This window comes from Globicephala melas, chromosome 5 (assembly GCF_963455315.2).
Source record: "Globicephala melas chromosome 5, mGloMel1.2, whole genome shotgun sequence".
In the NCBI taxonomy this organism is placed as follows: Eukaryota; Metazoa; Chordata; class Mammalia; order Artiodactyla; family Delphinidae; genus Globicephala; species Globicephala melas.
In genome coordinates this window covers 35716904-35732635 of record NC_083318.1, presented here as the reverse complement: position 1 = coordinate 35732635, position 15732 = coordinate 35716904, and the positions used below count along the sequence as shown (strand labels likewise).

General features: G+C 39.9%; 1 protein-coding gene across 8 annotated transcripts in view; it reads right to left on the bottom strand.

The window, feature by feature from the left end:
- The window catches only part of SLC9B2 (solute carrier family 9 member B2), a 52455-nt gene extending 37932 nt beyond the window's left edge, over positions 1 to 14523 (bottom strand). For 5 of the 8 annotated variants that reach the window (XM_060299130.1, XM_060299134.1, XM_060299133.1 and 2 more), the window contains exons 1-3: positions 13511 to 13949; positions 839 to 967; positions 1 to 178 (exon numbers count right to left, since the gene is read on the bottom strand). In XM_060299130.1, the coding sequence (XP_060155113.1) occupies positions 1 to 178; positions 839 to 928 (268 nt within the window). In that variant the 5' untranslated portion in view covers positions 929 to 967; positions 13511 to 13949. Of the gene's footprint in view, positions 179 to 838; positions 968 to 4686; positions 4809 to 13510; positions 13950 to 14410 lie in introns of those variants that run through there. The other 3 variants (XM_030864169.2, XM_060299131.1, XM_060299132.1) reach the window with 3 other exon arrangements.
- Between the last annotated feature and the right edge of the window lie 1209 nt (positions 14524 to 15732).

The following is a 15732-nucleotide window of genomic DNA, read 5'->3' as shown; positions in this document are numbered from 1 at the left end:
CATTTGTTATTACTCTATCCAGTAAACCACGTGGAGGGCAAGCAAATGTCTGTCTTAGTCTTTGCAAGTGATTTGGTTCAGCTGGTGTTTCTTGCATTTTTTCATTGCTATTCAGTAGGTTACTTCCTTCTGTTGGTTCATTTCCATCTATACCTCTGGGGTTCATAACTGTTTCCTCCTGTGTTTAGAGCAATTAAAAAATCCTTAAAACTATATATTTGCTGTACATTTTTATAGTTACTGAGCCATCACATCACAAATCAAATTTCTGTTGCTAGAATCAAGGCTAACACTTTACAGAGGAAAAGCACAGCTTTATTACTAGCTAATTGGAGAATGCTCAGAATAAGAACAAACTATGTGAAGAGTATTTACCATTGAGTCACTATTTGTAGAATTATAAATGCTTGAGTCACATAAAATCTCATTATGATTTTCAATACTGGGTTTAAAAATTAGCCTATTTAAAATATGATTCAAGACCATAGTTGGTAAATATGTCAGAGTGATTCAGAAAGAGATAATCATCTGTGGCGAAACCAAATTCACATTCATTCATTTACTTTAATTTAAGCAATAAAGACGGAAGAAACCAGAATCATTCTAGGGCTTAGGCTGGGAACACAAAGCACTTCACAGGCTCTCCACGTAGGGCCAGTTGCTAATGACTATCTAGGAAAACTGGCAGTCACACCTACTACACCAGTTTGGGGATTTAAGAATGGGGAGAATTGTTAATTGAGTGATAGAGAATGAAGAGAACACAATTCTGTCATAGATTTGGAAAAGTAGTCCCCTCCTTAAGGAAATGGTTGGGATGTTCTACATTTGATCATACCTGTTGTACTTGACACCTGGAGGCTGTGTGATTCACCTCTGAGGATGGTTCTGAATCTTCATGCTTAATTGTTTTATCTTGATTCTCCATGATTTATAATTAAGAATATGATAGAGGGAAGAACAGGATCTGTTTTGAAGGAGAAAGAGTATAGATATAGAAGAGCAATTTGAGATTTAAATGAATGAACTGTACTTATTTTTCCCCTTAGTGGCTAAAATATTTTAAATCAGACTGTTCTTAACTTTCAATTGCTAATCTTTTCTTTGATTACAATATATAATCCTAATTCTTACCTTTTTACCTTTCTTGAAAAAGCCCTTGTTTACCATATTTTTATATGATTTCCTTCCCACCCTGTTTTCTGAGTTATATTGCAAATAATCCCAGCAATATTACTGTTAAATTGTCCTCTCTAATGGGCCAAATTGAAGCAGGAAAGCTCCAGGTAATTTTCCAATGTTGATATGAGGAAATGAGTCACCAAAGAGAAATCTACGGATTCCATCATATTCAGAGAAACCAGAGTCACTAATTCCTGCCTAGTTCTTATTTCAAAATTGAAATTAAATAAAATACAACAACAATGATGGAGCAGCCACAATGTCTTAGACACTGTGATAAGTGCTGTGACAGACTCTTGGTAGTCACTGTGGGTAATTCAAAGATTACCAAAGCACATCCTTTGTTCTCTACAGACTTACAGTACACCAAGAAAAATAAATTTGTATGAAGTAACTAAAAAACCTGTAGGGCAGACCTGTAGGTTGCCTTCATAAACACCCACTTCAATCTCTTCTCCCTTGGCTTCCCATGCTATATGGGCTGAAAAGCCAAATATTCCAATTCCTAGCTACTTCGGCAGCTAGAGGTGGCCATGTGTCATAGTTCTATGTAATGAGATATAAGTGGGAGTCCCTGGGGAGGGCTTTCATTCCCAAACAATAAGGCAAGACCTTTCAAGGATCATACTGTTTACTCTTTGCCCTCTCACATTTCTTTCTCCTTCCTAGATTGTAGATATACCTCCTGGAGGGCCAAAAGTCATCTTTTAACCATGAAAATAAAACCCCCTATACAAGGACAGTAGACAAGAAAGGAGGAGGAGCTGGTTCCTTGATGACATCATGAGTTGCTGCGTCAGTCTTGGACTGCCAAGCTTTGGAGTAATTGTATAAACCACCATTACCAAGTTTTCTTTTTATTAGTAACCAAACTTATTCCTAATGCAACAAGTACGATGAGTATTATGATAGAGGTACAAACTATACGCACTGGCAGAACCAAAGAGAAAATTATATGAGAGAAGGGAAAATCTAATTCAATACACACTTTTTTTTTTTTGTGGTATGCAGGCCTCTCACTATTGTGGCCTCTCCCGTTGTGGAGCATAGGCTCCGGACGCACTGGCTCAGTGGCCATGGCTCATGGGTCCAGCCGATCTGCGGCATGTGGGATCTTCCCGGACCGGGGCATGAACTCGTGTCCCCTGCATCGGCAGGCGGACTCTCAACCACTGCGCCACCAGGGAAGCCCATCAATACACATTTGAGTGCCTAATATGTGCCAGGCACTATGCTAGACCATAAAGACAGGGATAAATTAGCTAGGATCCCTGCCTCAAGGCATTATTTTCTGTTTAACAAAATGCCAAGATGCTTGCCTTTAAAATTTCAATGAAAATGATATCCTTTCCACCACCACCATCATCATTTTTCTTCCTTGCAGAATACAATGTTGGCCAGAGTGGCATCTCAAAAAGCCTTCAGTTTGATTTTTATTATATATTATATAAAATAAATACAAGTATATAGAATGATACATTACATATGTGTCTGTGTTTATGTATATGTAGTTTTTAAAATTTAAATACTTCAAACTTTAGACTGATGAGAAAGAATGCCATTTTGACTGGAAAATGCTGGGTTCAGAGAACCCTTGTCTTAAAGGCATTGAGGCATGAAAGCCAGTGCGGTGCAAGGGAAAACTCTGTTAGAGCCTGTGGTGGGAGGCTATGGATAACGAGAGACAAGGCTGGAGAGTTTGGACATTGTATCCCAAACCATGGCACTTGGCCTTCACCCTCTGTAGAGACTGACCCCCTAATATAGTAGGTGACAAAGTCTATTGGCTCTGGATTTGGACAAACCTGGGTCTAAAGTCCAGCTCCATCGTATACAAAATTTCTCAGGCTGTAAGTAATTCTCCATCTGTACAATGGAGACAAGAGTAGGTCCAACCATGGATATGTTAGGCATTCACTAGTGTTGGTTATTAGCCACTTATATTCCTCCTCCCTAATTATCATAAATCTCTGAGATTCTTTTTGCTTTTCCTCTTAAAGCAGGACAAGGCCCCCCCAGTCTTGAAGAATTTACTACATAATTCCATTCATTTTCTTTGCTCATGATTTTAACCTCTTTCTTTCAAGGCAAACTTCTTGATTAGGGGACGTAACACTACTGGCTAAAATGAATTTGAGAATTCATTTTATTAATGTTATTCTAGTCCTTTTTAACATAAAAAATCAAAATTGGGCATGTTGCACAATATATGCTATTTTCGAGAATTCATATAGTTTTGTGTTTAAAAAAATGTCCCTATTCTCCCATAGTCTCCACCATGGATACCAAAGTACTGTTTGAGATCAGAGAGGTATTGCAGAGAGAAAAGGTAAAATAAAATACCAGTCTTTTAATAAGTTGTTTAATAAAACAACTTACAACTGGTCAGTTCTGTTTGTTTGTACTCTGCTATGTTTCCATTTCCAAAAGAATACTTAAACCACCAGTCTCATTTCAAAACCCAACTTAAATTTAGAAAAATCACAAAAATGTAACTTAAAGCAACCATGTTCATGGCATTTATTGTTCATAGTCACTGGGTCTCGAAATTTACAATATTTACAAATTTACAATAGTATATCTCCCATTAAGAAGGCAGAAGAAGGTAAAGAAATCAGAAAATATGGAAAAATGAGCTTTTTAAGGAACGTAAGAAATATCATGAAGTCCATTAAAAAGTAGAAAGTTTATACGCCTTACTCATAAAGAGGCTCTCAAGTTCTCAGAGCGTATTAACTCTTATTTTGAAAACAATTCTAATGATTTTGCTCATCTGACTTCCAAATCCTCTTATGATGTTATACATTAAAATGTAGGAAGAGATTGTGATAGAGACAAATTGAGAGCAGCGTGAGTGACAGCTGACAATGAAAGAGATGGAAAAGATTGCAATCTAATGCTACAAAATGTGGGAATAAATGTCTTTTTCATAGGGGATATTTATAGTTTTGGCCGGCCAAGCATGATTCTCCCCCTTGTTTTTGGTGATAGCACACTAATTTTCTTTTGTGGAATCCATGCCCCCTCTATTCCCCATACATATGGCTCATGTGAGACTTTTATCCTTCCCTCTCTAATCCCCAAGCTCCACCAATGCTCCAGAGATGAAGACACGCTTGGCCAGAGAGGGAACTCCTTCCCTGGTCACCTTGACCAGTTCAGGCATAAGCATGTGACCCACAGCTGGTCAAGGGAGTCAGGTTTAGGGTGTTTACTGGAACCATTAAGAAAGAGTTTTCTTTCTGTCAGGGTTGCTAAGCCCAGACTTGCTGTTGACAATCATTGTAACATACAAGAAAAGCCTTCTAAAGAATGAGGTAACTAACCACAGAACAAAGCAGAGTCTTAATATGGAAAGACAGAAAGAGAAAGCTCTAAATTAATAATCAATAATAAAAATAATAATAAAAAGCAATAATAAATAATAAAAAGCAATAATAAAAGCATTGCTGGTACCGCTGAAAGCAGCTCCTTTTCAGTTAGGTGAGCCAATAAATTTCTTACCAGTCTGAGTTGGGTTTCTGTCACTTGCCACCAAATAAATCCTTAGTAAGAATTTTCATACCTGAATTGGTCTTGAAGGAGCCCCTGTATAATAACAGATGTTTAGAAAGGTGATTCTACAACTTTAAGAAAATGAAAAGAAAAAAATTAGGTGGAAATATTTTGTTTTAAAAGGCATTAAAATATACAGTACCGTTTAGAGCTTTTCTTTTTTTTTTCTTTAGAATTTGTTTATTTATATATGCATCAAAATGTGAACTCAGAAACTATGCTCCTTAACAAGATCACTTTAATTCTTTTCAAGTTGCCTGGATGGTTCATAAATATTCAAACCTAGCATTCTGTGTTGGCAAATTTTTAGAGCTTTTCTTTAAAGCGAATGTTAAACAAAAATGTTGCATTCAGTAAAATAGGTGTCAGTTACCAATAAAATTAATTTAAGTAAAATGCTTTGTTTTTCAACAATGCTAGTTAAATGATATACTATAGTTAATGGACCTTAATTAATTTTTTTATTGTGTTCATGGAAGTCTTTAAAAGTCTTTGGGTCCAGTAAAGGTTCAACAGAGTTAAGAATCGATGTGAGATGCTAGGTGTCTGAGATGGAAAAGTTAAAAAGGGAGGAAATATGGAGAAACTAGATGGCTTTTAAGCAGCTAAAAATCACTCATAGTTTAATGGAATAATAAAAGTTGGAAAGGCCTTTAGAAATTACCTTGTCCAATCTCTTTCATATTTAAATAAGAAAACTAAAACTTAGAGAAGCTAAATAACTTTTCTCAGTGAACACAGCCAGTATCCGCCAAGCCCCATAGTAAAACTATAAAAATTTGTGAAATGAGGTAGTTCTTTAATCTATATCTTTGACTTCATGTCCTTTCTATCAAGTCACTGCATTATAATTTTACATTTTTGTTATATTTTGTTTAAAATTCTACTTGTATATACCCATAGTTAATTATAAGTTTGAAAACACATTCCACAAGCAAATATAAATATTAAAAATTTCTATCTTTTGTGCAGCTCTACTTTTTTCCATTGTTATCAATGTTATAGAGTTTATTACAAACAAAAATTCTTACTAATCCATTTAAGTTGTACAACATTGGTAACAAAATGAATGAAATAAGAACTTTTATTCTATTCTCTTGACAAATATTGTTTATGTATTCTGAATTATCAGTTAACTGGCTCGGTGACAACTTGCCACTTAAGTATGACTTAAGATTCTAAGAATTAAGAAACTTTTCATTTAAAAAAAAATCCAGTTAAACTTAGATGGTTTGAGAGATTTTTGTATATCAGAAAATTATACTGAGAACTAGGAAGGCAAGGTACATTTTAAATAAACAGTAAAAGGGCCTATACACAGAACCAAGTTTTTTCAAGTTTTTTTCCTGCCTCTCAATCAGGATATTGCTTTATTCAGACTGATACACAACCTGTAAACCATATTAGAAAAAAATGTATTTTTTTCAAATGGTGAAATTTTATAGACTTCATAAATTCAGTAAATAATGTGAGTTTAATCAAAGTTCTCTGACTCAAGTACAGATTTCAATAGAAGAATGAGGCTTGACATAAGCCCAGGGACATGGCTGTTATGACTGTTGTGACTGCCCACTTGCTTATAAGTTAGTAGGTCAAGTATTTTCTAAAAACAAATGCAAAGGCTATTGGCCAATCATGCCTCTCTTTAGCATTCCCAGTATACAGAATTTCCTACAGCACTGATACACATACTTAGAAACTATCTTGATTTAATTTGAGCTTTATTTTCCAGTATTAGGCACATATGCCACCAAAATCATAGAGCTGTGGACTTCAAAGGAACTTTGTCTTTCCTCCAAACTTGAGAGAAAACTGCAGATCAAGAATATGAGCAGTTCTGGTATGTATATATACGTAAATAAAGAGGAAAAAGTCTGTTAACATTAGTTGCCTTTGGGGAGGGAAATGGAGTTGTTGGAATTTCATTTTTATTCTCTATGTTTCTTTATTGTTAGTATTTTTACAATAAGAAGATTTTTCAGGGGCTTCCCTGGTGATACAGTGGTAAAGAATCCATCTGCCAATGCAGGTGACACGGGTTCGAGCCCTGGTCCGGGAAGATCCCACATGCCGTGGAGTGTCTAAGCCCATGCGCCACAACTACTGAAGCCCGCGTGCCTAGAGCCCGTGCTCTACAACAAGAGAAGCCACCGCAATGAGAAGCCCTCACACCGCAACAAAGAATAACTCACCGCAACTACAGAAAGCCTGTGTGCAACAAAGAAGACCCAACGCAGCCAAAAATAAATAAATAAAATAAATAAATTTTAAAAAAGATTTTTAAAGGCAATTTAAAATACATTTTAAAAGAATTTATGCAATTCTTAGAGCTTTAGAGAAAAGAAAATGACACAGCTTTCCTTGGTAATAATATTTTTCATAGACTCTGGTAATTTGATTTTAGGTAACTTATGCCACAATTTAAGTCATTTTTTTGTTTTTGTGGTTTTCAAAGAAGATGGGGGAACTGCCTAGAAGCTTCTACAGCAATTTTCAAATATTTTTTTAAGCCAGAGATCTTCTGTTCAATGAAACCTTATCCTGAAATCCAACAAATGGGACAGATAAAGGTGGAGCTGCAGAAACCCTGTCCACTCACCCCTGTTCCTCCTGGCAAGTGAAGCACACTTTGAAAACAACTTCCGTAAATATGCTTTCATATATAGAAAGAGGTTTGTTAAATCAACCTTCTCTTTTTCAGGTTATCTTATTAATCTAAGTGTTTAAAAGTGCTTTCTGTAATATTCCAGAGGAAATGAAAGAACTATCAACTTGCAAATGTCCACAGGCTCTTAGGCTCTTAAGTAAAATACACTTACTGCTATCAACTGAATTACTGCTGAAAGATCATTACATGGATAAAGAATGGTTGTTCTTGTTATTTTCTGTCTTTGGTAGGACAGGCTGACATTTAATGGGGTGACTGTACTGAGAATTTACATATATTGCTGGAGTACTCTGTGCACTGTATTCATGCATTTGAAATAGCATCTCCATGATTGTTCATTAAGTACTCTGTAACAATTATAATAAAAATCTCCTATCTTTGGTGTTCATCCATTTATATGTTAAAAGTGTAGGGTTTCCATACCATATGGTATTTCTATGTAGAACATATTGAAACTTCCCAATTTCTGGATTCTGCTAATCAACTCTGATCTAATGCTCATTTCCCCAAAGAAGCCCTATTCCATCAGTGAGGAATTCAGATTAAGTGAAGAGTAGGGCTTAAAATTTCCTTGACAATTAATTACTGAAATGACTAAGAATGTCTCCTTGAATGAGAACTACCTTATCCGAAAGGATTAAGTGTTCCAACTGCATGCAATCAAGTTATCAAAAGAAAACAACCACTATTCTATTTGGTTAATTAATATAGTGATTTGACTGAATCATCATGAAGTAAAACACTATGCAATGAGATAGGAATAAAAGGAAATGATCCCTAGGTAAGAAGGGACCCAATACTTGCTTCTCTTTGTAAAAAATCTCTCCCCCCACCCAAAGGCAAATATGTTTAATTGAAAGTTTAAAATATTACTTTTAGGCTTACTAATATCAGAATCTCCAGAGACTGAATCTCCCCAAGTGTGGCAATGTGACTTATTACCTACCTGAGAGCCACTGCTCAGGTATGCCAGCGGGTCCCTTCACCAGCCCTAGGAATAAATCATGACTGGTCTAAGTCAATCTCTGTAACATCATTCCTCTTTGCCAGCTGTCGGTTTAAGGATGAGCATGATTCATTTCTTGCCAATGAAATTTGCGGGCAAGGCTATTGCGGACCACTGGGTAAGATTTTCCTTTCTAATATAAAGACAGAGAGGCAAGAGGAGAACCCTCTTCTCTTTTCGTCTGTGTGTGTGTGTGTGTGTGTGTGTGTGCGTGCGTGTGCGTCTATTTGCAGGGGAGGATGAAGCTGTGGATGGGGATTGTGTTTCTTGGAATTCTAGCAGCCATCATTTATCCATGAAGAAAACGTCAAGATTAGCTAACGGAAAGCAACATGGACCTTGATATCAGTGTGCTACTGAACAAACCTTGGATCTACTTACCTTAGATATTTCGTCGTATGAGGAAAGAAGCTTGTATTTTTGAAGGCAATTTTGGCTGAATATCCTGTTACTTATAGCCAAAAGCATCCTACCAATACAACAGGTGACTCTGATGCAGAGCCGTCCCTGAGAAGCTCTGATAAGAGCAGTGATGAGGAACCTTTGGCTTACACATGTCTCCCTAGCTTCTTGACATGATGCAAAACCTTCACAGAGGATGAACAAATATTGATAGAACACTGCCTTCGTATCGAAATTTCTCAAAAATGTCCAGAAAATAACATTTCAGCAGCTAAAAATCAGTGCCAAGGTTTTTAGCACCATTCTTTTAGTCTTTAGAGATTGCATAGCTTGTAAGGTTATATATATTTTTTCTGCCCTATCCCTGAAGTTTAGTTGTAATATTTGAATATTGAATTTTTAAAAGTTGGGCTTATAAACATATGATTGTTTTGTTACTTTCTACTCATGAAACAAAACAACAAGAACAAAACACAACTACCATCACTTCCTGGGGTTTCATGTTTTACTTCTCTACTTGGTAAAGTTCTACGAGTCATTCAAGATCTAACCCAAATGTCACCATCTCAGTTAGTATTTCTTAACTCCATGTAGACTAACTCTGTTCCTCTTTTTTCTCTCTAAGGACTCATTCATTCAACAAACCTCTATTAAGCTCTTACCATGTTCTAGCCCTTGTGTTAGGGATTTGAATGTGAACAGTCTGACACAGTTCCTATAGTCAAAGGTTGCAACCTAGTCAGAGTATGACAGATCATTCCCTAGGTAACCATAATGAAGTGTGGTTAAGTTTCAATTTAAGGCACATGAGATAAGCAACCCCATCTTTTCACAATCATTGAAGTTCATCAGCCTTTTACTGGGTTTCTATGGTGTGTAAACACAAGAGACAGAAAGATGACTGAGATGCAGTCTCTGCTCTTTAAGAAAGGGACAGAGATTGTTATGTGTTCACCAAACCAGTTTCCTCTGCTGCCTAGACACACAGATAGTTGACATTTCCCAGCCTCCCTTGCAGGTCAGTGTGGCAAGTCCCTGAGTCTGGCAAAGGGATGTCGGCATAAATGATGTGTTGTACTTCCACTGCTGTAAGAAAGCTCCCATGTTTTACATTATGCTCTCTCTTTTCCTGTCCATTGCCTGGAAACTAAGGACTCCAAGGTCTTAGGGGGTGGCAAAGCCATAATATAAAAAGAGTTAGCGTTCCTGAATCACTGAGGAGAAGGCCACCAGCTGAACACCTGGTTGGACTTTATATGAATGAGAAATAAGCTTCTATTGTGTTAAGTTACTGAGGTTTTGGAGATTATCTGTTACAGCAGCTAGTGCCACCTTAAGGTAATTTAATTATAATGTGAGAAGTGCAGGCATAGCGTTAAACAGGGGAGAGGAGGTAATGCCCTACGTGGCTGATACTTGAATTAAGCCTTGAAAGATGACTTAGTCTCGAAAAGAAAAGAAAGACCATTACAGGCAGAGGAACCACATGATTAAAGGGTAAGGGGTAAAAAGGAAAGTGCAGGTAGGGAATTTTGTGCACATCCATGTCAATGAGCTCATAATGAGCATCATATGCAAGCTATGTGGAGCGGTCAGAGGAAAAAGGACATGAAAACCCTGAGTTTCCTTCTTGTGTCATTGCCTCCTACTTGGGCCATTTGGGGCAAGTTACTTAGCCAGTCTGGACAATTTTCTTCAACCGCAAAATGGTGATAATGCCTACGTCACAGAAAACCTTAAACTAGTACTAAGTACATCAAGGAGTCCCCCAAAAGTCCCTCAGTGCGGGCTTGCCTGATGGCGCAGTGGTTGAGAGTCCGCCTGCCGATGCAGGGGACACGGGTTCGTGCCCCGGTCCGGGAAGATCCCACATGCCGCGGAGCGGCTGGGCCCGTGAGCCACAGCCGCTGAGCCTGCGCGTCCGGAGCCTGTGCTCCGCAACGGGAGAGGCCACAGTGCGTATCGCAAAAAAAAGTCCCTCAGTGCTTTATCTTCCTTTCATGAGATTTTCCTTGAGAAAGAAGCATACATGTACTGTACTGAAGAGCACAGATAAGGGACACTGGTAAACTCGAACCTTTCATTTCTCCTTATGAACCACAGAAACATAAATAGATTCCTAAAAAAAACACATAAAGAGCTTTTACTGTATTGGCAAGGTATACTTACTAACTTTATAAGGCTGTTCAAAACTCCTTCGAACTTATCATCATTGCACTTTCCTTAACATGTATGACCCAAGACTACAAAGAATGCTCCCTCACTACACAAGTGCATATACAGGGAGCTCCATCTCCCCACATACTAGTTTCCTAGGCTTTGTGTGAAAAAGATGTAAATTCCTTTTCCCAAGAGGAAAAATCTGTTCTATCATTAGGGTTTGTGTGCCAACCAAGAGTCAGTGGCCTCCCAATTACCAACAGGACTCACGAACAGTTAGTCATGAACCAGATAGTCAACGATCTCTTGTGATATACTCTGAGAATGCTTTAAATGAAGAAATGTTTTACATTACACTTGTAGAGCAAGAGACTTCAGAGGTAATCTAGTGTATGGGTAACAAACTCAAATACCTTCAGGGGCCAACTCAAATGTAGGAGTCTGTAGCAACTAGAGAGGGCAGAGCCCAAGTGAAGGCATTCAACTCACTGCCAGGCCCTGGATCTAATCTCATGGTTTCATTTCCCATCTAAAGAAACTGAAGAGATTAGCTTTAGGTGACTTTTAGAGGCTATACAGCAAACATATTACGCAGAGTCAATGCAGAAAACAGACACCATGCCAAATATTTTAAGCAGAAAGAGATTTTATACAGAGAATTAAGTGAATTGTTGAAAGGCTAGAGATTGTTGAAAGGGCTACAAGTGCAGGGTCTTGGCTGGGCCTCTAGGAATGACTTCCAGAACACTACTAGATGAGCCACCAGGGAATATACTATTTTTGCCACAATCAGGAGGCCTACAGGAACCAAGGAGTTCAAGAACATACTGTACCTGTGACCCTGAGAAGCTGGGATCTGGAAGCTGTCTGGACAGGGAACTCAGAGTATGTTCACTATCTCCCTCAGCTGCCTCTTGACAGCCAGAGGGCTGGTGATTCAATATGGCATGCTGAGTCTGGTTGCTGTAAGTCCCTCCCAACACCCACAGTTCTAGAGCCTGGACACTGGCACCTCGTGCACCTTCCGTGCTAACAGAAAACAGCCAAAAACATCAGGGAGGAGCAGGGAGTCTTCTGCCTTATCTCTGCCTTTGAAATCTCAGGCAAGTCATCCAGAACTCTAATTTACATCCAGAACTCTAACTGGAAGGGAGTCTGGGAAATGTTTTTAGCGTTCCTGTTTCTCCTGTACAAGAAGGCACACTAGCCACAGGTAGGAATGAGTGTGAGTTGCCCTCCTGGGGCAACTTTGTGTGTAGGCTCCAGGATTCAGACCTACATCACTGATTTTCCCTACTTATTCTATCATGCCTTCTATGGAAACCCTAAAAAGGCAAAACTCTAGCAATAGGACTGTAATTCTAAAGACCTTAATATGCTAGAAAATATGTGAACCGGTCGTTTTGCTCACATCATTAGTATAGGGTAAATCACACTACCTAATTAATCGTTAGGTATATTCTGATCCATTGGATTTTGAGCTCCTGGAATGTGGAGCTGGAATCCTAAGAATGGAATTGTATTCCATTCTTATTTGTATCTCCTGTCCCCAGGCCTGCTTGGCCCACAGAAGATGCACAGGTATTTGCCGAATTGATATGTTTCACTCTTGACTTAGAGAGAAACAGTAAACCAGAATTTCATGAGATACTGTATAGCAGCAATAATATTAGGTGGAGGGCCCATTATAGACGAATGGGGAAAGGGGGTTTTAGCCTTTCAGAGAAAACAGAGGTAGATCTGGCAAAGTAAAGCACCTGCTGTCTCTAGCCACTAGTGTTCTGGATTTCTTTTTTTTTTTTTAATTAATTAATTAATTTTTTGGCTGTGCTGGGTCTTCGTTTCTGTGCGAGGGCTTTCTCTAGTTGTGGCAAGCAGGGGCCAACTCTTCATCACGGTGCGCGGGCCTCTCACTATCGCAGCCTCTCTAGTTGAGGAGCACAGGCTCTAGACGCACAGGCTCAGTAGCTGTGGCTCACGGGCCTACTTGCTCCGTGGCACGTGGGATCTTCCCAGACCAGGGCTCGAACCCGTGTCCCCTGCATTGACAGGCAGATTCTCAACCACTGCGCCACCAAGGAAGCCCATCTTGGATTTCCTGATGGAAGAAAGTTAGTGGTGTCTTCCTGCTATTGATCTTTTGGGCAACAAAAAACACCAGAATCCAAGGCTGACATAACAAGCTGATGCCTGGTAAGTAAAATAAAGCCACAGACTCAGCGTGCGCTTTGAGCAGGGGCTTATTTATATTCCCCAATCAGGAGGAATTGATGAGTCTTTGCACATGAGGGATGCTAACCCAGGCCACAGTAGCAGCAACGTATGGTGGATTTGAGAACTAAAACAAAACGAACAAGAAAAACCTACTCCAATAACAACTAACGACGGGAGATACACACACACCCACACCCACCCACCACTCTGCGTACAACCAGAAGGCGCTGGGCGCTAGCTCCCAGCCTCTGGCCCGGCACTAGAGGATTGACGCCACGGCCGCCGGTTTAATTTACGCTCAGTGCTCTCCGGGGGCTACTCACCTAACGCTCTCTGGCTCAGGCAGCCGGCTCAGCCTCATGGATGAGAAAAGGGGCTCAAAGGCCTGCGGTGGAGCCCGGCGGAGCCGGTTTCCGGGTGGCGCATCGCCCCAGGCAGCGGCGGAGGCTGCAATTATTGCAGATAGCGGGGCGCTAGGCGCGCCGCCGGGTGTTTGCGGCCCCGCCTTCCCCGCGGCGTGGGCGGTTCCGGGAAGGCAGGGCGCGGGCTGTGTGGACCGCTCAGGGACCCCGGGCGGGTTGGGACCCAGTAGCGGCCACCCCACGCGCTCTCCGCGGGTCTGGGGCCTCAGGGGGCGGGCGCGCGGCTTGACTGGGGGTCCGGAGAACCGCGGGTACACTTCCCGGGACCTCGGGGCGGCGCCGCGCGGTGGGCGGCCTCGCCGGCCCCTGGGGACCGGACGAGCGTGTCTCCCCGAGAAGCTACAGGGATGGTTGCCCAGCGCGCGCCGACCCTGGCGCCGTCTCGGCCGGCGATGACGAGCTCCTGGGCGAGGACGCGCAGCACTGCCTCTTGCGGAGCCCGAGTGCGGCCCGGGCAGCAAATTGCTGGCTTTATCGTTCCCTTCTATATTCTGGATTTTCACTCCACCTTTTTAGTTGTGCTTTTTAGAAGTGTCTTCTCAGGTGGGGCGGGAAGACTTCTCTTCAGGTGACCAATTAAGTGGGATAAAAGACTTGTTCTCCCTTTTATCGCTTAACACTTGCCCTTCTTGCGTTTATGACTTTTTTTCCATCAGCATTCATTTAATTCTGCCTTCCATTTCTGTGTCTTCCTTTCCTCTATATTTCCCTCCCCCTCCCCTTTCAACTAAGTGTGTGTATATGCGCGTGTGCCCCTTTCGGGGTAATTTCCATTTCCTACAGAAATAAAAATTTTCTTACCTGTTTTTCACTCCTTTAAGCAAGTGCCAATTTTAATCGCCGTTTTGCAGGCAAGAGGTACAATGTCACGTAAATGTCTCCACCAGGCAGAAACCACTCATTCTTCTCTCTTAGGTCCTCCCTTACGGAGAGAATGGTTGAACCTAGGTTCCGTCTATTACGCTTCTTCAGAGCACCTAAAATGATTATTTTCCTAAACAGAACTCTTCCTCTCCTAAAGCTCGCCAAAGTTTCTAGTGACATCTAGCTTCCTCTTATAACAGAAATAAAATATATTTTTCCATTTCTTTCAGTCATATGATCATTGATACATCACATGCTTTGATCAACATGACTTTGGAGAACATTGAACTTTTGGGCTAGTTTTTACTGTTTATAATGTTTTATAGTTTATAGTTATCTCTGGGAGAACTAACTCTGAGGGAGCATTTGTAGAGTCCATTTTGCAGTGTTCATCATGTGTTTGTTTATTTACTTGGCCGGGTCTTGGTTGCTGCATGAGAGGTCTTCCATCTTCCTTGTGACACGTGGGATCTTTAGTTGCGGCACGCAGGATCTAGTTCCCTGACCAGGAATCAAACCTGGGCCCACTGCATTGGGAACGCCGAGTCTCAGCCACTGGACCACCAGGGAAGTCCCATCATGTGTTTATTTATAATTCAGTTTTTAATAGCTTACATGTACACGTATAATGGCTCAGAGCATGAAGTACTTCATAAATTATAGCTTAGAAGCTTCAGTGTTCCATTACTTCACTTGATAAGAAGTTACAGCATTTTGATAATGATACATCAAAAGAAACCCAAGTCATGTGGCCCAACTCCTTAATTTTACAAAGCAAAAAACTAAAATGGAAGAGAAATTGGATGACTTAGGTTCTAGGTAACCAACCAAGATACATGTGGTCCAGTAGTGGAATACCTGGTCCAGAACCCTAAAGCAAATCTTAAAATCAATGGACTCTTCAGGAATGTTAGTCAAAATATCCTTTGCTGTCAGATTTTATTTTGTTTTATTTTTTGCTGTTGGTTTTAACTTACCTTCATCAACTGCATGTTCTTCCTCATACATAAAATTTTAAACTTTCATTGTCCATTTCAAAATTTTCCTTTTTAATATTACAGTTCTGAGATGAAAGATTAACTGTTCATTTACTGAGTATCTACATGTGCATCATACCATTTGGTCTTTTGAGGTAACAACAAATAAAACACAAACATAAAACCCTGAAACTAAAAGAACAAGAAAAAACTTCTCCCTAGTAATCTGTTATGGAATTATTTTCCATGAATTTAAATTTCTTAGTGAAACTTTTATTTTCT